The sequence below is a fragment of the Macaca nemestrina genome, chromosome 1 (assembly GCF_043159975.1).
Source record: "Macaca nemestrina isolate mMacNem1 chromosome 1, mMacNem.hap1, whole genome shotgun sequence".
Lineage (NCBI taxonomy): Eukaryota > Metazoa > Chordata > Mammalia > Primates > Cercopithecidae > Macaca > Macaca nemestrina.
The window spans coordinates 64,002,140-64,025,716 of NC_092125.1; the positions used below are offsets into that span (position 1 = coordinate 64,002,140).

The 23,577-nt window shown below is 47.3% G+C and overlaps 1 protein-coding gene across 1 annotated transcript; it reads right to left on the reverse strand.

Moving 5' to 3' along the window:
- Positions 1-411: 411 nt before the first annotated feature.
- Positions 412-23,253, reverse strand: LOC105484829 (peptidase M20 domain containing 1). The gene is made up of 13 exons (XM_011746869.2): positions 23,025-23,253; positions 21,000-21,086; positions 18,138-18,370; positions 17,623-17,709; positions 16,899-17,029; positions 16,479-16,598; positions 15,488-15,563; positions 14,947-15,008; positions 14,604-14,682; positions 13,043-13,114; positions 4,804-4,972; positions 2,663-2,762; positions 412-1,131 (listed from the first exon to the last, which is right to left on the reverse strand). Exons 1-13 carry the CDS (start codon positions 23,191-23,193, stop codon positions 1,008-1,010), a joined length of 1,509 nt encoding a protein of 502 aa, XP_011745171.2. The 5' UTR covers positions 23,194-23,253; the 3' UTR covers positions 412-1,007.
- Between the last annotated feature and the right edge of the window lie 324 nt (positions 23,254-23,577).

A 23,577-nucleotide genomic window follows, 5' to 3' on the forward strand; every position in this document is an offset into this window, starting at 1 on the left:
CAGTGGAGGCTAGTTTGTGCCTCCTCATACCCCACCAGACAGCGCAGAGCCCCTCAAGCCAGCCTCCCCCTCCTTCTCCACCCTAATGCCCTCCACTTTCCCTTGATCTGCCTGAACCAGGACATGATGCCAGGGCCACGGCCCTGCTGGTCCTTAGCTCCGAGTGCCCTTCCCTTGGGAGCTTAGCCCATCGGATGTGCCAGGGAAATGTTTCCACAGATTAGTGCCTCCTGGGGTGAGACAGTAGCAGCAGGTGGCAGGAACAGGGCAGGGAGGGAACAAAGCCCAGGGAGCCCTTGGGAGGAGCCCAAGGACAGAGGCTTTCTTTTCCAGTCTCTGGCCTCCAGAACCAGGAGGTTTGGGGTTTCTCCAAAGCCCCCGCCTCAGTTTCACCCCTCAGTATCCAGCTGGTGATGGACAGATCACTTTATTTGACTGATTGTGGTGACAATTATGGTAGTTTCACAGTTTGGGTAAGTCCAGGTCCAGAAGTAGAATAAATTGGAGAGTAAGGGGAGAGATGCAGGGGAGAGAAGAGAGATGAAGATACAGCTCACAAGTCCAAGAAGAGAGGGGAATAAAAGGGGAAAGAAAGTTCTAGCAAGAAGAAATATATAAGCTCTGGAGAAAGCATCCCAGCAACAGTGCCCCAAATTAAAGACTCCTATCAGATAACACCTGGTTGAGATTTCTCAAATCTACATTTGCTAAGCCAAGCCTGGAGGGTGAAGCAGTGAAATAACCAGCATAAGACAGATAAGGGACAAGAAGGCAGCAAATGCCAGTGGATCAAGGGATGCAGATATCAGGAGGAAGGGAGAAGCCAGATTTCTGCTGACTTTACCTTACCCCTGGCCTTGTTCTTGGGTGAGTTTAAGAGTGAGCAAGACAGATGGGCAATGTTTTACAATGTGGTTTTAATCAAAAGTTTCATCAACACTGGCTTTCCCCCTTGGGTTAGTCCTGGCCCGGGGTCGGGCATGCCTAACCCAGCAGGCCCCTTGACCTCACAGTTTGTGCAGGTGAGAAACTGGCTCCTGGTCTGTGTCAGCATTCTGAATCAACTCAAAGATGAATTTCACTTGGTTCTCATAGCCTTGGACTGAGATTTTCTCATTGATTCCATGGAAGCTGAGGAAAGTAAGATGCATTTAGGGAAGGAGGGGAGGGCCAAGTGCCACAGCACAAGTGTTATTATAGAGCACTTTCCTTACTCCCCTCACCAACCCGGAAACTACTGGCCCTCCAGGGCTAGGAAAGGGAGGGGCAAGGGAGGGGGCATCTGAGATTTCATATGACACATTGGTTGTTTCTCAGGGATCCATCCATGCTCATGACAAAGAACAGTGTGGAATAAACTCTTGGGGAGTCCCAAAATAATCTCCTGCTGTGAAATCCACTCAATAATTTGTCCTCCAGGAGAATTGTCTTTTTTTTTTTTGAGACAGGTTCTCATTCTGTAGCCCAGGCTAGAGTGCAGGGGTACAATCACAGCTCACTGCAGCCTCAACCTCCTGGGTTCCAGTGATCCTCCCACCTCAGCTCCTGAGTAGCTGGGACCACAGGCGTGTGGCTAATTTTTTTATTTTTTAAATTATTTTGAAGAGATGGAGTCTTGTTAGGTTGCCCAGGCCGGTCTCAAACTTCGCGGCTCAAGTGATCCTCCTGCCTCAGCCTCCCAAAGTATTGGGATTATAGGTGTGAGCCACCACACTTGACTGAGAACTATCTTTCCAATTCTCTTTCTCTTAGGACAGAGTACCTAGCTAGACTATCTCTAAGCCAGTCCCCTACTCTCCCACTAGAGGGTAGAGAAGGCAACTGCCCAGGGTACCTACCCAGTTTTCTGTGGCACCTAGGAACTTTACTATCAGACCTTACACCCACCAACCTGCCTCCCCACAGTGAAACAAAACAGAGCAAAACAAAACAAACCACCACCAAACTACATATGTAATCTCAAAGATAAAAGGAAACAGAGTACCTATCCATCTCCCATTTAAAAAACAAAAAAAGAAAGCTGTTCTTAAACTCCTATTCAAATATTTTCACTCTGTCTACAGAGGACTTAAGATGGGGAGACCAGGTCTGGACATGATAAGTAGCAGAGAGGTAAATGGAAATCGTCCTCCCATACCCCAGGATTAAAAATGTGCTGAAGAACCCACAAAAATAGTAATTCACACAGAGCAGTTAAAATTGGTGCTCACATCGTGGATTTCCATAGTGCTTTCTTCTGAGAAATCAAAACATGCACCCACCTTTGACCTCATGTGTGGTCTGCATTTCACGAAATGCTGAGGAGTCTCCCCATTTTGTAAGTGGAGGAAACGGGGTCCAGAGGATAAGCCCTCTCCCAAAGACAGGAAGAGCTGGGATTAGCACCCAAGGGTACGGATTCCAGCAGCTTCTCCCCAATCACCCAATTATCTCCATCTTTATAAAAGAGGGGCCAATTTCCATAAATTCTAGGGGGTGACGATGAGACTCTGGCAATAAGGACGGTAGATGGGTTAGGTTCTACAATGTCTCCATTTCATTTTGCCAAATCCCGGCTTCCCCCCGCCCTGATTCTGTGGACTGTCAGGAGCACAGGGTGGGAAAGAGACACGTCAAGTGTGTTTCTTTTCTCCCACCTGCTGCTCAAACCTGTTCCACTCACCGTTTTAAGTCTTCAGGCTGTAGATAGTAGGGATTGAACCTGTAGATGCCAGTGGTGAGGTCTGTAAAGAATCGGCTGTCTGTGTTGCCAAGACAAGTACCTAGAGAGGGAAGATAAACAGGAAAGGGGCTTTACATGAGCAACCAAACCAACAAAGTGGCTGGCGTGTGGCCTGGCTGGAAAATTAGGATTACTGGGTCGTTACAGAGCAATGCCTGGGCTCTCTTGAAAGCCTATAGCTATCCTTACAAAACGCACCATTTCAGCCAGGAACATGGAATCTCCTTCCAAGGGCATTGGTGAGACATCCCTTGGATGGACCATTCAAGGGATGTCTCACCAATGCCCTTGGAAGTGTCCTCTCCCTGTGATGACCAGGGAGGCCAATATCTTCATTTCATACCCAAGGCCATGGCCATTTGCTATTTAAGAAACGAGAAACTAGATAGCACTTCTTTATCACCTGACCTTTATTCTGTATCACTCTAGGTCAAAAATAAATACCCTCTGGGAGAACTTTACTACTATAAAATATAACCCTCTTGAATTGGAACAAAATTTCCTGTTATTCTCACTCTCTGAAGGATGACTCTGTCTTCCTAGGGTCAAACCTTAGATCTGGAAAGTGCCAGGATACTCTTTCCAGTTTCCCACTCTCCTGAAGGTGGTAGCAGGTCACCTGGCAGGGGCTGGGACTTGTGCCCCTAGGTGTGTTCTTTGGGAAAAGAACTCAAGTGTGTGGGGTGATTTGAGACAGTAATTTGTGTTTTCTTTCATCTTCCACTCGTGGTTTCAAATGGACATCCAGGCCCTTCACAGTTCCTTGCTTTGTGGTTGATTTCTGCCTGTCTTTTTTCTGTAAAAGCCTGGCCCCATTGGTGGACAAGTGCTCCAGAAGAAAGAGAATAGAGTAGGTAGCCTTTAAGGGCCAAGGGAGGAGAATCTGGGACTGTGAAGGCCGGGTTCCTGGATGTTTGGAGGAATCTCAGATTAGACCAAGAGAAAAGAAAACTAGACACGGGTCTTAATATTAGAGCATTAATAATTAAGCAATATCATTATTATTGAGCAATGTCTTTTTTCCTTTTTTTTTTGACAGAGTCTTGCTCTGTCCCCCAGGCTGGAGTGCAGTGGTGCTGTCTCGGCTCACTGGAATCTCTGCCTCCTGGGTTCAAGTGATTCTCCTGCCTTATCCTCCCAAGTAGCTGGGACTACAGGTGCCCACCACCAGGCCCAGCTAATTTTTGTATTTTTAGTAGAGACGAGGTTTCACCATATTGGTCAGGCTGTTCTCGAACTCCTGACCTTGTGATCCACCCGCCTCAGCCTCCCAAAGTGCTGGGATTACACATGTGAGCCACCATGCCCGGCCAAGCAATGTCTTAATATTAGAGCAATAACCATTGACCAGAGATTCTCAAACTATGGTTAGTCATCACCTTAGTGATGACTAGGTTAGACATCACCACCTGTCAGAATCTCCTGTGGATATTTGTGAAAAAGGCAAATTCCAGGGTCCCTTCCAGATTTGGTTAACCCAAATCTTTGCAGTGAGTCCAGGTAATCTGCATTTTAATAGTTCCCTGGGGAGACCTCTTCCACTCTTAGATTGGAGAACCACTGTCTGCAAAGCATAGATTTGGATGGTGTGCTAGAAGGCTGCAGAAGGGGTACAGGTACAGAGGAGTGCTGCTGGGATTGATCTGGGCTGGGAAGCGTAAATTAGGTTAAGGCAAACGGTATGGGCTGGGAGGCTTTTCTGAGCTAAAGATTCTGAGCTTTGCTGCTGAGCTGTTATCCTAGAATGGATCAGAACCAGACTCTGGAAAAATCTTGGCCCCTTCTGTGACTCTTAGAGAGGAGGGAGTAGTCTAAGCCAATTATCCCCTCTATGCCAGAGTGGCTGGCCTAGGTTAAGCAAGGACCCAGGCTTGACTGACCTAATTTATTGTTTCTGCTCCTTTCCTGTTTGCGTTTTCACTTCCACTCTGAAGGGAAAATACAGTTCTAGTCTCATCAGGAGGGGAAGCAGCCAGCTGTTTACAGGCTGAACATCTGGGGTAGGGGTGGGGAAGTAGACATTGGATAGGAAACAGTTCCAGCCCCCTCCTCCCTCCAGCCACAGCTGATGAAGTCATTACCTGGGATAGTAATATTGACTTCTGGGAAGACGGACTGTATGGTCTGGCGGAGCAGCTGGTAGCCCAAGGCCTTGTCATCATAAGGGCTGATGGGGAGGGGATCAAAGGCAGTCATCACATGGAACTGGACTCTGTTATCAGCCACAATGTTCTTCGTGAGTTCTAGGACCTCCAGGGTAGAAACAAAGGGGGTTTGATTTCTTATTGATTTCTATACATGTACAATATGAGCTTAAATATTCTGATTTCTTTCCAGCAAGGGAGAGCCCGGGGGTTTACAGACAGGACTCATTTTTTTAAACATTGGGACTTCAATTTCAGCTGACTGGCTAAAGGTGATGTAAGAGTTGGGTCTTCCTGGAAAGCAATCTATAGCATGATAGATTTAGGTTAAATGTTTTGGGAGACTTGTCTTACAGTCATGAATCAGATCTTGAATAGGAACAAATTTACATGAGCAACCAAACTAACGAAGTGGCAGGGGGGTGGCCTGGCTGGAAAATTAGGACTACTGGGTCACTATAGAGCAATGCCTGGGCTCTCTTGAAAGCCTATAGCTATCCTTACAAAAAGCACCATTTCAGCCAGGAGCATGGAATCTCCTTCAAAGGGCATTGGTGAGACATCCCTTGGATGAAAAATTGGATGGGAATTGGAAAATGAGGAAGTTATGTATCTTTCCCCTTGGGTGGTGAGCCACAGGCTGGTTGAAAGTGTTGAAGAGACAGCAGAATGTCAATCATCCCCAGGCTGGGGAATAGATGTGATGACCTGGCTTCAGCCTCGGAGAACCTCAGACAGGTGATAAAAAGGTCACACACTTTTCTTTCCCCTCTCTGGGCATTCCTGCTTCCTGTTTGTAACCAGCTGCACTGGAGCCAGGAAGATGAGCTCAACACAGACAAAAAGTCAGAAGTTGTGATACGGGTATTCAAGTTTTCTCTTTGCCTCCTTTCCTCGGGAAAGAACCTGAGGAAACTCCTAGAAAATTCAGTCTGAAACGAAGAGTAAATCCAGAAAAATTCCTGTCCCCAGTCAGGAAGTAGACCAGACCCCGAGGATTAGGTCACATAGAGCCATGTGGGAATGGACCAGGAGACTGACTTAGAGGGACCTTCGCTCTCCAAAGCTCCAGCACTAGTCCCAATCCATTTGTTCAGTAGTTGCTTTAAAACTGCCTCTGCTCTAGAAAGGGGGGGTTGTCCCATAGCTGCAGATCACCTGAACGTGGGACATTATCTTAAGAGTACCTCTTTTTTTTTTTTTTTTTGAGACAGAATCTCACTCTGTCACCCAGGCCAGAGTGCAGTGGCACAATCTTGGCTCACTGCAACCTCCACCTCCCAGGTTCAAGTGATTCTCCTGCCTCAGCCTCCTGAGTAGCTGGGATTATAGGCATGTATCACCACGTCTGGCTAATTTTTGTATTTTTAGTTGACACGGGGGTTTCACCATGTTGGTCAGGCTAGTCTTGAACTCCTGACCTCAAGTGATCTGCCCACCTTGGCCTCCCAAACTGTTGGGATTACAGGTGTGAGCCATCATGCCTGGCCAAGAGTACCTCTTTTTTTTTTGAGACAGAGTCTCACTGTGTCGCCCAGGCTGGAGTGCAGTGGCACCATCTCAGCTCACTGCAATCTCTACCTCCTGGATTCAAGCAATTCTTCTGTCTCAGCCTCCCAAGTAGCTGGGACTATAGGCATGCACCACTATGTGCAGCTACTTTTTGTACTTTTAGTAGAGACGGGGTTTTGCCATGTTGGCCAGGCTGGTCTTGAAACTCCTGACCTCAGGTGATCCACCTGCCTTGGTCTCCCAAAGTGCTAGGATTACAGGTGTGAGCCACCGTGCCCTGTCCCAAGAGTACCTCTTTTATGCCAGAAGAATGTTAGGAGTTGAGTCTGGAGAGGAAGTGAAGGTTCCCACTTCTGGCTTAGAAACCACCATTTGAATCAAAACAAGTATCCCGCTATTAGATGGGCAAAGGGGTCACCAAGGTGTATTCTCACTTCTCAGACCATATTTTCACTCCAGCACTTATAATACAAGTATTCTAATACAAGAATTAGTGCACGGTCTTGACATATTCTCAGCCCATTGGCAAGTTTCTGAAGTCAGCCTCCATGAGGTGGGTTGGGACTATGCCCACTGCTCCAAATTCCTTAGAGGGTCCTCCAGAAATCAAAGAAGGCATGCAGAATGGATCCCTTCAGTAAGAGGCTGCAAGAGCTCAGGTTTCCCAGTAGCTGTTAGGCCAGGCAGGGACTGTGTCTGACTCAGGGGCAGGGACTGTCTATCTCATTTCCACATTTCCAGTAGCAAGCACATAAAAGGCATGCAATAAATCTTGGATACATAAAATTTAAAAGATGTGAACCAATAAAAATAAGAATAGGCGTTGATTCATTAAATAACTTGCCATGGGTTATATAGTCAGTTTTGTCAGGTCGGGTATCTGTCTGACTTTATGGGAATAACGCTTTACTGCTTCCTAAGTACATACAGTTAGAGATGGTGTGGAGTAGAACCTGAGCGGAGGTGTTCATCTGAGATGGACTCCTTAGTGGTATGAATGTTTAGCACAAGTTTCAAGGAAGGATATGAAACTGACAGAGATGAGGAAACAGATCGTCTGAGCATGGAGAGGGGCAGGCACAAAAATTGAGATGTAACAACCAACTTTGTGCTTCAGACAGTCACTCACAGTTGTGTGAGCTTGGACAAGCTTCTTAACCTTTCTGTGCCTCAGCCTGCCTATCTGTTAACATGTAGATGATGGTAGCACCTACTTCATAAGTGGTGGTGACCGTTACTGGAGTTAATATGTGTAATGTGCTTAGGGCAGTGCCTGGCATATGGTAAGCACTCAAAAAATGCTAGCTGTTATTTGCTTGTTTAGAATAGAGGGACCAGCTTGGGCAAGAATCAGAGGTATAAGAATGGAACTAGGAGGAGAGACTTGTCAATGGTGAGAGATCTCAAAGGTGACTTTAGAGCACACGAATCTCTCATTTCTCTGATCTCCTGTAGTTCTTTTTTTTTTTTTTTTGAGACAGAGTCTCGCTCTGTCACCCAGTCTGGAGTGCAAGGATGTGATCTCGGCTCACTGCAACCTCTGCCTCCTGGGTTCAGGTGATTCTCCTGCCTCAGCCTCCTGAGTAGCGGGATTACAGGTGCTCACCACCATGCCCAGCTAATTTTTGTATTTTTGTAGAGATGGGGTTTCACCATGTTGGTCAGGCTGGTCTCGAACTCCTGACCTTGTGATCTGCCAGGCTCAGCCTCCCAAAGTGCTGGGATTACAGGCGTGAGCCACCGCACCCGGCCCAGATCTCCTGTAGTTCTTACAGTGCATTCCCACAACCTTATGTTGCTCTCTGTTTTATGTGTAAAGATATTTTCCTGTAAGTGAATGGTACAGCTGTTGAAGGCAAGGACAATGGATACTTAAAAACAGGTAAGGTCTTTAGAGTTAGCAAGTCCAGCTTCTGTCCTGCTGTAAGGCTGCTCATTAGAAAACTCATGACAGGTTGGCATCCCATCTGCTGGAATATTTCCAGTGGCAGAAAGCTCATCACTGCATGCTATACACCATTCCATTTTTGAGCATTTCAGTTATAAATGCCTTCCTTATAATGAACTCAGATACGGTGTCCTGTAATATCTAACCCCTCTCCTTCTTTTTTGAGACAGGGTCTTGCTCTGTCACCCAGGTTGGAATGCAGTGGTGTGATCATAGCTCACTGTAACTTCCAACTTCTGAGATCAAGAGATCCTCCTGCCTCAGCCTCCTGTGAGTAGCTGGGAGTATAGGAGTGTGCCTGCTTAATATTTATTTTTATTTGTAGAGATAGGGTCTCGCTGTGTTGTCCGGGCTGGTCTTGAACTCTTGGCCTCAAGCAATCCTCTGGACTCAGCCTCCCAAAGCACTGGGATTACAGGTATGAGCCACTGTGCCTGGCCCTGCCTCTCCTTTTTTTGATAATGAATATACTCCAGCCTCATTCCAACTCCATGCCCTTTCCAAGGGCTGTTTTCCACCCAGCTGGGGCTTTCATCTCCCCAGGTCCTGGCACTCTTCCCTCCTCTCTATTCCCCTGCCACAGTGACCTTCCTTCCGGTCTCTCTGATGAAACCCCTGGAATCTCTAGGTCCATCCTGCCCACGTGCTGGAATGGAAAGCCTCCATGTTCAGAAAGCTTGTGGGTGCATTTGTCCTGGTTACTCCTCTCCCTCGGGCCCCATTTCCATGCATCAGGAACACTCCCTGCTGCACACCCTGTGCACAGAGCCTCGGGCTGCATCCAGCAGGAACACAGGCCGCCCCCAGAGTTCTCTCGCTCCATGGTGAGCACCTGTAATCCCACTACTCAGGAGACTGAGGCAGGAGAATCACCTGAACCCAGGAGGCGGAGGTTGCAGCGAGCCGAGATCACACCATTGCACTCCAGCCTGGGTGACAGAGCGAGACTCTGTCTCAACATACTCTAGTAATATAGTACTAAACTCATCATAAACACTCAGCAGAATCTTACCTGTCGAAATTAGAGGGCATCTGTACTGTTCCCCACTTTGTGCTCTTGCTGCCTGGATGCTATTGCCAGGTCTTTGCTCCTCCTCAGAGAGGGCTTCACTGACCACTGCATTTAAAGGAGCTCACTGCTCTACCCCTGCCCCAAAATTACTCTGTGACACAGCATCCTATTATTTTCTTTGTGGCATTTACCACTTAAAAAAAATCTCCTTGCTTACTGCTGTCTTTTCACTAGAACGTAAGCACCATTAGAATGGGAATCTTGTCTGTCTTGTTCACCATTCTCCCAAATATTTAGAAGAATGTCTAGTCCACAGTAGCTACCAATAGACACTTGAATGAATAGATGAAGGAAGAAAGGAAAGAATCTTCTCTACAACACTCTTATTCCACCCTTTTAGTGATGAGGAGCACAATTACAGTCCAAGATAGCACATTCCAAAACTCTCCCTCAAGTGGAGACTCTCTTAAACATCTCCCACTGGCCTCTCTACTCCTTCAGGCCCATTCAGGACACACTTTCCTTTCCACATGGCAACCTCTTGGATTTCTGAAGGTTCTGTTCCTCACAGCTAGGTGCTGGAGACCTACATACAACTGAAGTTGAATATGGAGCAGGAGAACTCTGGGGGCGGCCTGTGTTCCTGCTGGATGCAGCCCGAGGCTCTGTGCACAGGGTGTGCAGCAGGGAGTGTTCCTGATGCATGGAAATGGGGCCCGAGGGAGAGGAGTAACCAGGACAAATGCACCCACAAGCTTTTTGAATATGGAGGCTTTCCATTCCTCACTGCAGCACGTGGGCAGGATGGACCTAGGGATTCCAGGGGTTTCATCAGAGAGACCGGAAGGAAGGTCACTGTGGCAGGGGAATAGAGAGGAGGGAAGAGTGCCAGGACCCGGGGAGATGAAAGCCCCAGCTGGGTGGAAAACAGCCCTTGGAAAGGGCATGGAGTTGGAATGAGGCTGGAAAAAAAACTGGTGGAAAGAAGCTCAATGAGGGGAATTCAGTGATTTCCTGGCCCCATGAGACCCCAGGGAGAGGACAAAGGTTGGCACCTGATGAAAGGCAGGAGAACCCAGGGCTCACATTGGTCTTAACTCCCCCGCACTCCCCCGACCCCCTTCAATGGTGTGTGGCTCTGGGCAGGATGTCGATCTGCTCCCCGCTCTACAATGGGGAGTGTGCCTCTCTCCTTGCATGAGGGCAAGTAAAGTCCTCTCTGGGGAAGAACTTAGGAGAAAGGACCGTAGAAGTCCAAGTGCCACTGACCCTTGATGATCTGTGCCACAGAACTGCCCCTAACCCTGGTGTATTCTGGAATGTATAACTCATCTGATAGTCACTGGGTTGCCTTTTTGGATCTTTTTTTTTTCTGAAGCATCAGGTTTACCCTTTGAATTCCTTTTGCTCAGTCTGATGTTTAAATAAGCTGGCATTTACTGTGGATGTCAGACATTCTGTGTAACTTCTACTCACCCTTCGGCTTTCAGCTTAAACATCACTGCCTTGTAGTCCCAGCTACTCGGGAGGCTGAGGCAGGAGAATGGCGTAAACCCGGGAGGCGGAGCTTGTAGTGAGCTGAGATCCGGCCACTGCACTCCAGCCCGGGCGACAGAGCAAGACTCCGTCTCAAAAAAAAAAAAAAAAAAAAAATTCACTGCCTTAGGAAGTCTTGCCTGATTCCCAGATGGGGTCTGGTTCCTTGTTATATTCTCTAACAAGCACCAGGTTCCTCTTCATTATAGCACTCATCGTGGTTTGCAATTATACATTCATTTTTAAATTGATGTTTGTAGCAGACCATTGCAAGGCTCTGGCCTCAACTCTTTTCTCTCCTAGCTCTCTGCACCTTCTTCCCATGGGCTTTTATTCAATCTAGAGGTTCCCATGATGTGAGTGACGCTCCAGCCGCATCTCTAGTTCATATCTCTCTCCAGACCTGAAGTATTTATAATTGCCTATTTCATATGTTACAAGTTTCTCAAACTTCCAAACTATGATATTCTTGAACTTGTTTTTATTTCTGACTTTCCAATCTTAGTGAAAGGCATTAACTACTTGGTCAACTACCCAGGTGAAAAACCTTGGAGCCATCCTGCTTTTCTCTCACTCCACACCCATATACATACCACATCCTATTGAACCCACCTCTGTCCCACCTCTGGTGGGTGCCCTCTTCTCCACCCCATGACCATGGCCTCAGTCCAGACCTTCACATGCACTACCTAAGATGCTGCAATAGCTCCCTGTCTCCTTCTCCTCCAGCACTCCCTCTTCAATGCTGCTAGCATGACCTCTCTAAAAGCAAATCTGAGTATTTGATTGAAGACCTCTAAAAGTTCTCTCCTGTCACAGATTTCACAGATTAGGGCCCAAACTCCTCAGCATAGCATACAAGGCCCAGATCTCTAAACTACAACTTCATTTCCTATCAGTTTTCATCTCCTATTACTTGTCCCCAATTTATCCTATTCCTTAAGCCACAATGAATGTCTTACTTCTAGCCAAGTTCTGTTTGTCCTCTAAGGCTTGGTTCAAAATTTTGGTAGTCAGAAAAGACTTTTTTGACCCTAAGAAATAGCATGAATTTCTTTCTTTGCAGTGGTCCTATGGCAATTTGTTCACCTCTAATTTTTTTTTTTTTTTTTCTTTTTTTTGAGACAGAGTCTCGCTTGTTGCCCAGGCTGGAGTGCAGTGGCTGGATCTCAGCTCACTGCAAGCTCCGCCTCCCGGGTTCACGCCATTTTCCTGCCTTAGCCTCCCGAGTAGCTGGGACTACAGGCGCCCACCACCACGCCCGGCTAGTTTTTTGTATTTTTTAGTAGAGACAGGGTTTCACCGTGTTAGCCAGGATGGTCTCGATCTCCTGACCTTGTGATCCGCCTGTCTCGGCCTCCCAAAGTGCTGGGATTACAGGCTTGAGCCACCGCGCCCGGCCTGGCCCTCTAATTTTTATAATCATAGTTTAGGGTTGTGGCTAAAAGCACAAACTCTGGAACTAGACAGCTAGATGTATAATCTTGGGTATACTATTTGATTGCTGTGGTACTCTGTACCTCAATTTTCACCAGTTAAATGCAGATTTAGGGTGGGTGGTTGTGAGGATTAAAATGTACGGGTATACCTTAGAAAGGTGCCAAATATGGCTGGGCATGGTGGCTCACACCTGTAATCCCAACACTTTGGAAGGCCAAGGTGAATGGATCACAAGGTCAGATCAAGACCACTCTGGCTAACACAGTGAAACCCCGTCTCTACTAAAAATACAAAAAATTAGCCAGGCACATGTGCCTGTAGTCCCAGCCACTCAGCAGTCTGAGACAGGAGAATTGCTTGAACCCGGGAGGCAGAGGTTGCAGTGAGCCAAGATCATGCCACTGCACTCCAGCCTGGGCCACAGAGCGAGACTCCGACTCAAAAAAAAAAAAAAAAAAATACATAGCAAACCTACTACATATATATAATGTTTGTTACTACAGATATTGCTATCATTTATTCATACTTATCTTCCACTCCAGACCCCATGTATATCCAAACCCAGGATCTCCAATCCTAGCGAAGTAATTGGTACATAGGTTGTCTTTGAAAAATGTTGGTTGAATAAATGGGACACTGGACCAGCCCTAGGACTGTAGTTAAACCCGGGCCCTGAGGGCCACATCTCCCTGATGCTGCAAGAACTGTCTGGAACATATGGTACATACCTCTTGGACTGTCTGTCCAGAGTGAATCCGGAAGTTGACTGCGGCCTTGGCCACTGAGGGGATGACATTCACCTAGAGAGAGAAGCACAAAACCCTGGCCTGAGTCAACCTCAATCTTCTACATCTGCCTGCCCAGGAAATGCTAATTTCCTCAGCTCAGGCAGAGCTGGCTGATTTGACTTAAGGACCCAAGGCTTAGCTTTTCTAGTCTGCCTCTTGTCTTCTCTGAGCTAAGTGACATGTGGTTATATTCAGAGCTGAAGGGGTGTCTCTGCTTTAAGCCAGACCTTTGTGCTTCTTGGTGCTGGAGGGGGTCACAGACATGTTCAGAGCAAGGCTGCTTTCTCTGATCGCCCAGATATCTCTGTTTTGGCCCCATGCTGTGCCATTAGAAGCCTTCTGCATGAACTTTCTTTCCCAGCACACCCAGGACATTTCTGCAGCTGTTAACATTAGTGCTTACTCACAACGGGGCAGCCAGAGCCTCTGTTGGCCCCCATCATGGCATAGCACGGGGCTCACATCAGGTTTGATGCTTGAGGGGGATGAGAAGAACACATACTCCTCACATATTCCTGGTCAGGCAGGAACAAAAGAGTGACAGAAAAGTAACCTTCAGAGTAAGAAAAGGACCCTAGTGCTGGCCAGTGCTCTGCCTATTCTTACCTATTCCCAGCCAGTGGCTGAGCCAAGACAGAGGGATCTGGCTTGTTCTCTATGGCTGTTAGTGTGTTTCTGAGACCCTAAGACCTCATATACCCTTTGGGAGCTGGTTCCCACTTATCCTTGAGGCTGCTGAGCAATTCTTCTAACCAATCAGATAAGCCAGTCAGGCAGTAATTGCCTCCCCATTCCTGACCCTCTAGCAGGGATTGGTGGTTTCCCAGGTCCTGTTGTAAAATCTGACTTTTTTGCCCGACCAGGAGGAATCCAGGACTAATTGGAGAAAAGAATTAGGCTAGGAAGGGATTGTTCCTTGGAGGCCGGGAGACTCCCCAAGTGCATATGTTTCTTTGAACTCGTATGGTGCAAAAAAGCACTAAGTTGTTAGGGACAGAACTGGGCTGTTGAAAATTAGCTGTTGCAACCTCTTTGTGCATCTGTTTTCTCAACTGGTTATTGGGGTAATACTCATAGGGCTCTTAGAAGGGTCAGATGGAGTAACAAAGTATCCTGGGGGGATGAAAACACCACTCAAATGTCAGGACACAGTGCTATTATTCTGATGAACACTACAGCTGACACACTGGACACTCCAGGAAGTTATGCCAGGAATTAATTCAGGGGCATCATTCACTTATATACCTGATTACTAGAGTGCTTCAAGGTCACATTGTACTCTAGGTGAATGGTGCCCCTTGAAGTTGTGCTGGTAGTACCAGCAGTTACAAGAATGGTCTAACTCCCTTCAAGATTTCAGAAAGGCCTATGTCTTTGCATGGCTAGGCTTGGATCCAGCTGACACACAGAGAAGGAAGGAAGGGCCAGTAGATAGAGCCAAGGAAGGGAGGAGTGGAGGGTGGTAGGGAAAAGCTGTATGGGGAGGAACCAGAGATGTTACCTTGATCCCTGCTTCGAATATGGTGAGTGCCGTGGTGGTCCTGATCATTGCATTGGTTAAGGGATTTTTCTCCATAAACCTAAAACAAACGGACCAAGGGCAGATGTTAGAAAGAACTAATGGGGTGAAGGAAAGGGCAGAAACATTACCCACTTTCCTGAACCCTGGAGATCTTTAAGACTGAGAGAGACATCTGAGAGATGTCTTAAATATACACACTTAGAGATGCAGTGTCTGGTGGCTGAGGGATGATTAGTCAGGTCCAGTTAAGCCAAGGAGAGGGGCCTGGGGGGTGGGTAGGTTTGAGGTGAGGGATATGAAAGAAGGAAAGATAATACTTTACCTGGTTATAAGGGGTTCAAATAGCCGTGGGTTGCTCAGGATTTTATCGACAGGGAAGGGAAACTGGGAAAGAACAAGGTCAGCAGGATTTCCAAGGGGTCAGCACCACAGGGTCACCTCTACTTTAGCCTGGGTCTCTGAGACCTGGATGTCTCTTTACTTTAGAACTGCCTCAGGAGCCCTTAGCAGTCAGGAGTGCTGCTAAATTCAGTTAGCTCAATCCCTGCTAGAGGGTCAGGAATGGGGAGGCAATTACTGTCTGGCTGGCTTATCTGATTGGTTAGAACAATTGCTCAGCAGCCTCAAGGATAAGTGGGAACCAGCTCCCAAAGGGTATATTAGGTCTTAGGGTCTCAGAAACACACTAACAGCCATAGAGAACAAGTCAGATCCCTCTGTCTTGGCTCAGCCACTGGCTGGGAACAGGTGAGAATAGGCAGAGAACTGGGCAGCACTAGGGTCCTTTTCTTACTCTGAAGGTTACTTTTCTGTCACTCTTTTGTTCCTAGCTGACCAGTAGTATGTGATACTTCTTCCCATACCTCATCTGCCATTTGCCGCAATACTGTCACCAGCGTCCCGCTTCCAAATATGATAGGCATTGGTGTCTGCTCCAGTCTGGAAGAGAAACAGAGTCCTCAAGACTTAGCGAACCCCAGCCAAAGATCAGTGGCTTGAAGAGGAGAAGAAGGGAAATAGGAGGAAGTTTCAACACTCCTGGCCAAGAGGTCTCCCATTCACCTCCCTCCCACCTCCACCAACTCAACATTCTGAAGATCTCAAAACAGCCGCAGAAGCTTTCCCTGTCTACCAAGTCGGCATTAGGGTCCTTCTTTCCTCCCTCTGCTGTTTTCTAGAATCTTGTGTGTCCACTCTCATAGTCCATCCCATACTACAGCAGAATTGTCAGTCTCCTGACAGTCTGAATGAATATAGCACTCCTTCCCACTTTGCTAAGAAAACCCAGCCAGGGGTAAGCTCTGCTGTTACAGATTCTGCTGTCCTCATTCATAGCCAGTGGCTCTTATTTCTTTTTGTCCTCCTGCCAGGACAGGTGGAGAATTTCGACAGCTCTACCAGTCATTGCCAATTTGTGATTCTAAATGTCTGGACTCTGGACCACTCTAGTTGCCTGACCCAGCTTCTGCCTGTAGGTCCTTGCTTTCCATATGTATATACTGATAGATCCTCTTCTGACTCCAGCCCTTGCAGGATACTGGTGGCTCTGTCTCTCCTGTGTCTCCCTCAACCCCCACCTTGGAAGGAATTCTCACTCCATTTGAGATGACCCCAGTCTGGTATCTGTGAGCCATGCTGAAATAACTCTTTGTTTACACCTCTTGTATTAATCGCCTGGATCTTTAGTCTGTCCTGGGTTTCCCCTTCTGTTCTTCCTCTAGTGTCGATTTTTTAAAGCATAGCTTCCCAGCCCAACTTTAGGGCAGGAAGCTGAGCCTCCTCAAATTTAAAGTGGGAAAGTGCTAGGTCTTCCATCTTAAGTCTGGCATGGGAGCAGAGCCAGGAGTTGCTTACCGGCTGACAGCAGCTGCGAGGATGCCAATGCTCGTCTCCTTTGGAGGAGCTGAAGAGTGGCCTGAAGACATGTTTACTTGCAGCAAGAGGTTCATGGAACCCTTCTCTGAGACACCAATTCTGTAGAAGAGGATCGGAAACCACCCTCCTGACTTCTTGCCTCTCTGAATTCTCCCATAGGCCCATAGATCCATCTGTGCAATAGTCTAGTGGGCAAGGAGGTAGCTTCATGCAGTTTTAAAAATTTTATACTGGAGGAAGAATGGAGGGGGAAGCCTAGGAGAGGTTAAAGATTGGGGCGATTAATGCGAGAGGTGTAAACAAAGAGTTGTCTCAGCATGGCTCACAGATACCAGGCTGGGGTCATCTCAAATGGGGTGAGATTTCCTTCCAAGGTGGGGAGTGGGGTGCTTTACTCACAAGGCGATGGGCTTCTTGAAGTCGGGAATGAAATCATCCAAGATGAAGCCCCCCTCATCCACAACGAAGGCTAGCTGGACGCCCCTTGACTGTAGCAGGGCTGAGACCTTCTGAGCCCCTGTCCCTGACGACTGCAGACATGGAACACAGAGCTATAGTCCTTCTCAGTCAGAGACAGACCTCCAGACATAGCTAATGGGGACCCATTCAGCCTAGCTAGGGGCTCCAGAACCTTTCTACCTAGTCTCCTTCCTGGGAGCCAGGGCCCTAGAGAATTCTGCCTCACAGAATCCTGGAATGTCAGAGCTGGAAAGGTCCACCCTCCCTTATTTCACAAATGAAGAAACTGGAGCCAAAAGAGTGAAGTGACTTGCCCAGGGTCTAATTAAGTAGCATCATTGCAAATAAAATGCAGTTATCGCTCTCCCTTTTCAGTTCTTTTTCCATCACACCTATGTTTCTCAGGGTATAGGTGATGGACCCGCTGCCTGCCTCAGATATTATGAAGGAGTTTGTTAAAAATTCAGATCTATGGCACAGGGCCCAGGAATCTGAATTTTGGTCAAGGTCCTTAGATAGTCCTGGCATATAGACACACAGAGAAGGTGGTAAACTACCATATCATGGAGACCTTGCCACTGTGGGCAAACTGGACTAGGGTTAAGCGCCCACTCCCCTACCCTCAACAGAGGACAGAGATAGGTATAAGATGAGGAGGTTCTACCTCCTCATCATGGCCCAGAGAAATGAAGAAAGATCTTCGGGGGATGTACTTCTTGATCAGCAGGAGCTCCAAGGCCTGCAGTAATGCCTGGGGTTCAGAAGCACAACGGAAGAGGAAAAAGACGTTATTTAGGTGGGTGTACCAGGGTATCAGAAACACTCAGTTGCCTGTTTTCAAGGATGGTGGGATAAGGATCTGATAGATTCTCTTGAAAGAGAACAGATTCAAATAGTACAGGGGACCTGATGTGGAGAAACATAACCTTTACCACCTGGAGAAGAGTATAAACATATCAATGACAGGACTGAAAGGGTCCCTGGGGATCATTTAATCCCATTTACAGCGGAGAAATCAAGGCCCAGAGAAGGGAAGTGACAAACTGATGGCTGGAACCCAGGTCTCCTGGAGCCAAGGTTCTTTTTACCATTATCGTCCACCTGCCAGGGTCAGTCAAGCACCCCCATCCTGAATTGATCTTTAGGGCCCCAAGTCAGAGGGAACATTGCATCTCAGACCATCACAGAGTTCTTGTCGTCCAGTGTGCCCCGACCATAGATGGCGCCTTCACGCTCCAACCCAGAGAATGGGGGCACTTCCCAGCCTTCCTCAGGGGCAGGCACCACATCAAAGTGAGCCATCAGCAGGTAGGGCTGCAAGCTGGGGTCCGAGCCTTTGATAGTGAACAGGTGGCTATACTCTTCCACAACTTCATGCTGGATAAAGCTGGTGCTGAGCACTGTAGGAAAGACTAGAGGCAAAAAGGGCAGGCAGGGAGAACCAGGGTTAACAGTTTCCTTAGGTTTTCCTACCATGTTGTGCTTCCTGTTCCTTTATTTACTTGTTTTTTTAAACATGCATCCTTCTTTAGGAAGCCTTCTAGGACAAAGCTAGTCTGATTCCTGATCTACCTGGACAATCTTTGAAATTCGTCTTCCCCATATTTCAATGTGCTATTACTATATAATAACATGCAAATCAAGACCCACCATTAAGGCCAGGCGCAGTGGCTCACGTCTATAATCCCAGCACTTTGGGAGGCCGAGGCAGGTGGATCACCTGAGTTCAGGAGTTTGAGATTGGCCTGGCCAACATGGCGAAACTCCGTCTCTACTAAAAATACAAAAATCAGCCAGGTGTGGTGGCTCATGCCTGTAATCCCAGCTACCCAGGAGGCTGAGACAGGAGAATCACTTGAACCTGGGAGGCGGAGTTTGCAGTGAGCTGAGGTTGCGCCGTTGCACTCCAGCATGGGTGATGAGAGCAAAACTCCATCTCAAAAAAAAAAGAGACTCGGCCAGGCGTGGTGGCTCATGCCTATAATCCCAGCACTTTGGGAGGCTGAGGCAGGTGGATCACTAGAGGTCAGGAGTTTGAAACCAGCCTGGCCCACATGGTGAAACTCTGTCTCTGTTTTTTGTAAAAATACAAAAAGCAGCCGGGCGTGGTGGCGCATGCTTGTAATCCCAGCAACTTGGTAGGCTGAGGCAGAACTGCTTGAATCCAGGAGCTGGAGGTGGCAGTGAGCTGAGATCACACCACTGTACTCCAGCCTAGCCGACACAGCAAGACTCCATCTCAAAAAAAAAAAGACTCACTATTAAGATGGTCAATATCTCAAGCTCAGGCTTGGTCAGACCCATAACATGCTATCACAAGTACATATTAAAGGCCTATGCAGATGAAGGATGCATTAAATTTTGACCATAGGAGGCCTCATTAATCAAATTATATTAAATTATTATATTAAATTAGTAGGCCCCATTAACCAAATTATATTTAAATATTATATTAAAAATCTAGAGACATTTTTCTTTTTAAAAAGCTACACATCTAGTGTATGTGTTATGTGAACATAAAGATTATTCTGTTTAGCACAAGGTCGTACTTCTGTGTGCAGGTGTAGATGTTCCTAGGGTCAATTATTCAAGCGACCTTAGCTACATAGGAGAAATAGATTTTCTCTCTCTCTGGGCTTTTTGGAAGAATTCACATATACTTCTGTGGATACCCAAAAACTGAAGAAGAATATGGTTTTATCTTGTCACCTAGCTTATCTAGTTCACTGTCACTATACTTTTATTTTCCTGCGTTTATCTCCTATTTAGTAGAGACTTCCAGCCTTTCCAGCCTGGCCTCAGCTTGGCTACTGGGCATTAATCCCTGAGCCACTCATTTTTGTTTTTTCCTTCTTCTTTTTTTTTTTTTTTTTCAGGGACAAGGTCTTGAACTCTCACTTATGCTTGAGCACAGTGGCACATTCATAGCTCACTGTAGCCTTGAACTCCTGGACTCAAGCGATCCTCCCACCTCAGCCTCCTGTAACTAGGACTACAGGTGCGAGCGACCATGCATGGCTAATCCCAGAGCCATTTGTCTCAGGGTGTTAGAGAGGGGTCTACTTGCTGCTCCTAGACCAGCTTCTCCCACCTCCAACAACTTCGGAGGGGTTGTTTTTTTTTTTTTTTTTTTTTTTTTTTTTGAGACGGAGTCTCACGCTGTTGCCCAGGCTGGAGTGCAGTGGCGCGATCTCGGCTCACTGCAAGCTCCGCCTCCTGGGTTCACGCCATTCTCCTGCCTCAGCCTCCTGAGTAGCTGGGACTACAGGCGCCCGCCACCGCGCCCGGCTAATTTTTTTTTTTGTATTTTTAGTAGAGACGGGGTTTCACTGTGGTCTCGATCTCCTGACCTTGTGATCCGCCCACCTCGGCCTCCCAAAGTGCTGGGATTACAGGCTTGAGCCACCGCGCCCGGCCCGGAGGGGTTGTTTTAAATTAGATTTAGGAAGGTAATCTCACTACTCTCCATGAGATTTTCACAAGGAGAGGGAGGAGTTCCAAGAATCCTTTTTTCCTCTGACCCATCGGTCCACAGTTCTGTACTCAATGGGTGGTGGGGATGAGGGAAAAGGACTGATGTTATAGCTTAAAGTTGTTGACTGCCTAGAAGCCTAGAAATGTGTTAGTAATGAATCTGGAGTAGGCCTGAGTACATGGAGTGTATGTGTACAGGTGTGTGGGGGTGTGTAAGGAGGTAGGTAGGGGTGGGAGGAGCATGGAACATAGTTCTGGGCAGTTGCATAAGTAGAAGGAAACGCTAATTCTACCTTTTGATGATTTAGCATTTATTGAATGACACATACGTAGGGCAAAGTTTGAGAGAGTTTACACTCTCATGCGATGGCTGGATGAACTCTCAATCTTTGCCCTACATATGGTGGCTTAGTTTTTCCAAGAGCAAATCTACAGTCTCTACTCTGTCCATGGGAATTAGATTGTCCTCTGATCAGTCGCAAAATAAACTCGTTATCACTTTGTAAAAGAACGGTGTCTCCATTGCTATTTCTACCACCCACCCCTTGCCCCTGATTTGCAGCTGACCTTTATAAATGTATTTTCCAAACTCAACCAGGGCTGTGGTATTGGCCTTCTCATAGCTAAAAGTCACTGTTGGAATCTGGATGGCACCTGTCAGAGTCAAATAGTGAGAGATGAAAGATTAAAAATGAATTAATCATTGTTTTTTTCTACAGTCCTCTGTGCATAAAAAGTTCTTTTGCATTTATTATCATATTGCAGAGGGCAAAACACTAATGTGAGGTAGGCGCTATTGTTTCCCCTAATTCAAAGATGAGGGAAAAAGCTTGGAGAGGTTAGGTGAGCTGTGTGAGCAACAGGCAGACTAGAGATTTAAACCCATGTCTTCTGGGTTTGTTAGGCTGATACGGTTCTTAAAGGCAAATACAGTCTAAGATTGGGGGGACGTGGATTTTTGGACCCTGGTCTTGAAGGGAAGCTACTATAAATTACTTTCTAAGGCCTCACTACCTGTGAAATCACCACTTCCTTTGATGAATCCAAGCTTCATCATTCTCAAGGCACCCACTGTCCTGGGTCCCTACATCAATGAGGCTTGTGTGTTTTTGTTTTTGTATGTAAAGGCTTATTCCTAATGTGGAGTCTCACTAGTCTGTCAACCAAGACCAGCTTTTTGGGCATATAATGCCCGGGAAGGGGTGGATTTAGAAGCCCCCAAACAAACTCCTCAGTCCTAAAATAATCTCATCCTCCTTACTCAGTTGTCTCAATTCCTGAAACTTCTCTGGGCTCCTCTCTTTGAGTCTTTAAGGCTTTACAGTTTTAAAGAGTTGCATGATCAAAGACAAACACCACTGGGAGGGAAAGCATGAGTCATGAGAATATTGAAGTAGACTGCTCTCCAAGAACACAGTGAGAACAAATTCACCTGAGGCAGGAAGGGTCTCTGAAAGACAAACTTCATCAGTTTTGCTAAGGATCAACGCTACAATAGCATAGCCCACCAGATAGATGGGGAAGCCGAGGTTCAGAAAGATTCAAGTGCCTACTCAAGGGCAGACCCAAGGATCTGAGCTCAGGTGTTCTGTCCCCTGCTCAGAGTTCTAAGCTGTGTTGCTATAAGGTCCCTATTCTAGGTTCTTACATAGCTTTTGTTCTGTTCTGTGCAGACTGGGAGTGGCTGTCTAATGCCTTTTAGAGGACTATTTATGCTTTGGGAAAATGCTGCCTCCCAGGCCTGTCAGTCTAGCATATGAACAATCTACGTCCAACCATTGGGGTTAGCTTTTGGTCCCTGCATCTGCTTCTATATGTTTATGCAGGCAGTCTCTCTTAATCCATTACTTAATGAAAGGGAAAAGACTGGAGCTAAGCTGAATGGTAAAGAAGGATTTCATCCCATAGGATCTAGCACTCTGAACAGAAACTTTCCTGTTTCCTGGAAAATGCAGATTCAGAACGGGAATGAGTTTTTGGTCTGGATTACAGATCTAGGGGAGACATATTCTTCAATTAGGACTGAGAATTAGGAACATCCCACACCCCAGGAACACTCCACTCCCTTTCTTTAGAGCCATCTGATCCCAGCGAGTCCGGCACTGGATACTGAGACCCACTGCCCACTCTTTGCTGTGGGGCCCTGGAGAAGATCATTTAGCTGACCTAAGCCTCAATTTCTCTCCTTTGTAGATAAGACTAATATCATTTGTCTTATTTTACGGCACCGCAGTAATTTATCAGGCATGCAAACTTTCAAAGGTTAAAAGTGATGTACAAATGAAAGTTCGTGTAATATTCGAGGCAAGCAGGGGAAAGAGTGGACGGTGGTCACGCCAAGAGGGGTGAAGTTGGAGTATCCAGGTTAGGCAGGGCACACCAGAGTTCCAGGAGGCAGGAATGGGGGAAGTGTGACGTCCCCACGCCGGGGCACGATGTGCTGGGAAGGGTGCTGGGGCCGGGCTGGGGTGCGTGTCGGGGCTCCGGCTGCAGTAGCTGATGCTTTGCGGCGGAAGCGGGGAGTCACGGGTTGACCTGGGGAGGGAAGGACCGACATCTGAGTATAGATGGGTGAAGGGGACCAGGGTTCACCTTTCAGCGCCTCTTTCATCGCGTCGCGCTCCTCTTTGCTGAACTCAGCAGGGATTCGCGACGCCCTCTGATGCTCGTCGCTTCTCAGGCCCATCGATCTGGAGACGGTGGCGAAAACTAGGAGCAGCATAGCCGCCAGGGCCAGCACGCAAAGGCACCGCTGAGCCATGCTTCTCTCGAGCTCCTGCTGTCAGGCTGCCGGAGGAGTTCTGACCTAAACGCCCCGACTAGCGTTTCTGGGTCCTGGCTCTGTTCTTATTCCCGCAAACAGCCTTAGCCACACCCCATCTCCAGATCTGACCAGTCATCGATTCGCTAGGACTGCGGAACACCCAATCGACAGAATGACCCCGCCCAGGACCCTTAAGGCCTTTCGGGGGTTGTGGTTTTTCGTGCTGAGGCCAGCAGATACGGTAGAGCACAGGTGAGGTAGGGCTCCAGGCTAGAGTCAGGTCTGGTCTGCACTTGATCTCTCACCCATAAATCCCTTCCTGTATGACAACAAATCAAATAAAGGAGGAAAAGCAAAATAAAACGCACGAAACTTATCAGA

Coding starts and splice junctions, on each gene's coding strand:
- LOC105484829 (XM_011746869.2), bottom strand. CDS start 23,193: ATGGCTCAGCGGTGCCTTTGCGTGCTGGCCCTGGCGGCTATGCTGCTC. Junction 14,683..14,946: donor TTTGAACCCCTTATAACCAG/GTAAAGTATTAT, acceptor CGTTTGTTTTAG/GTTTATGGAGAAAAATCCCT. Junction 4,973..13,042: donor CTGGACAGACAGTCCAAGAG/GTATGTACCATA, acceptor TCTACCCTGGAG/GTCCTAGAACTCACGAAGAA.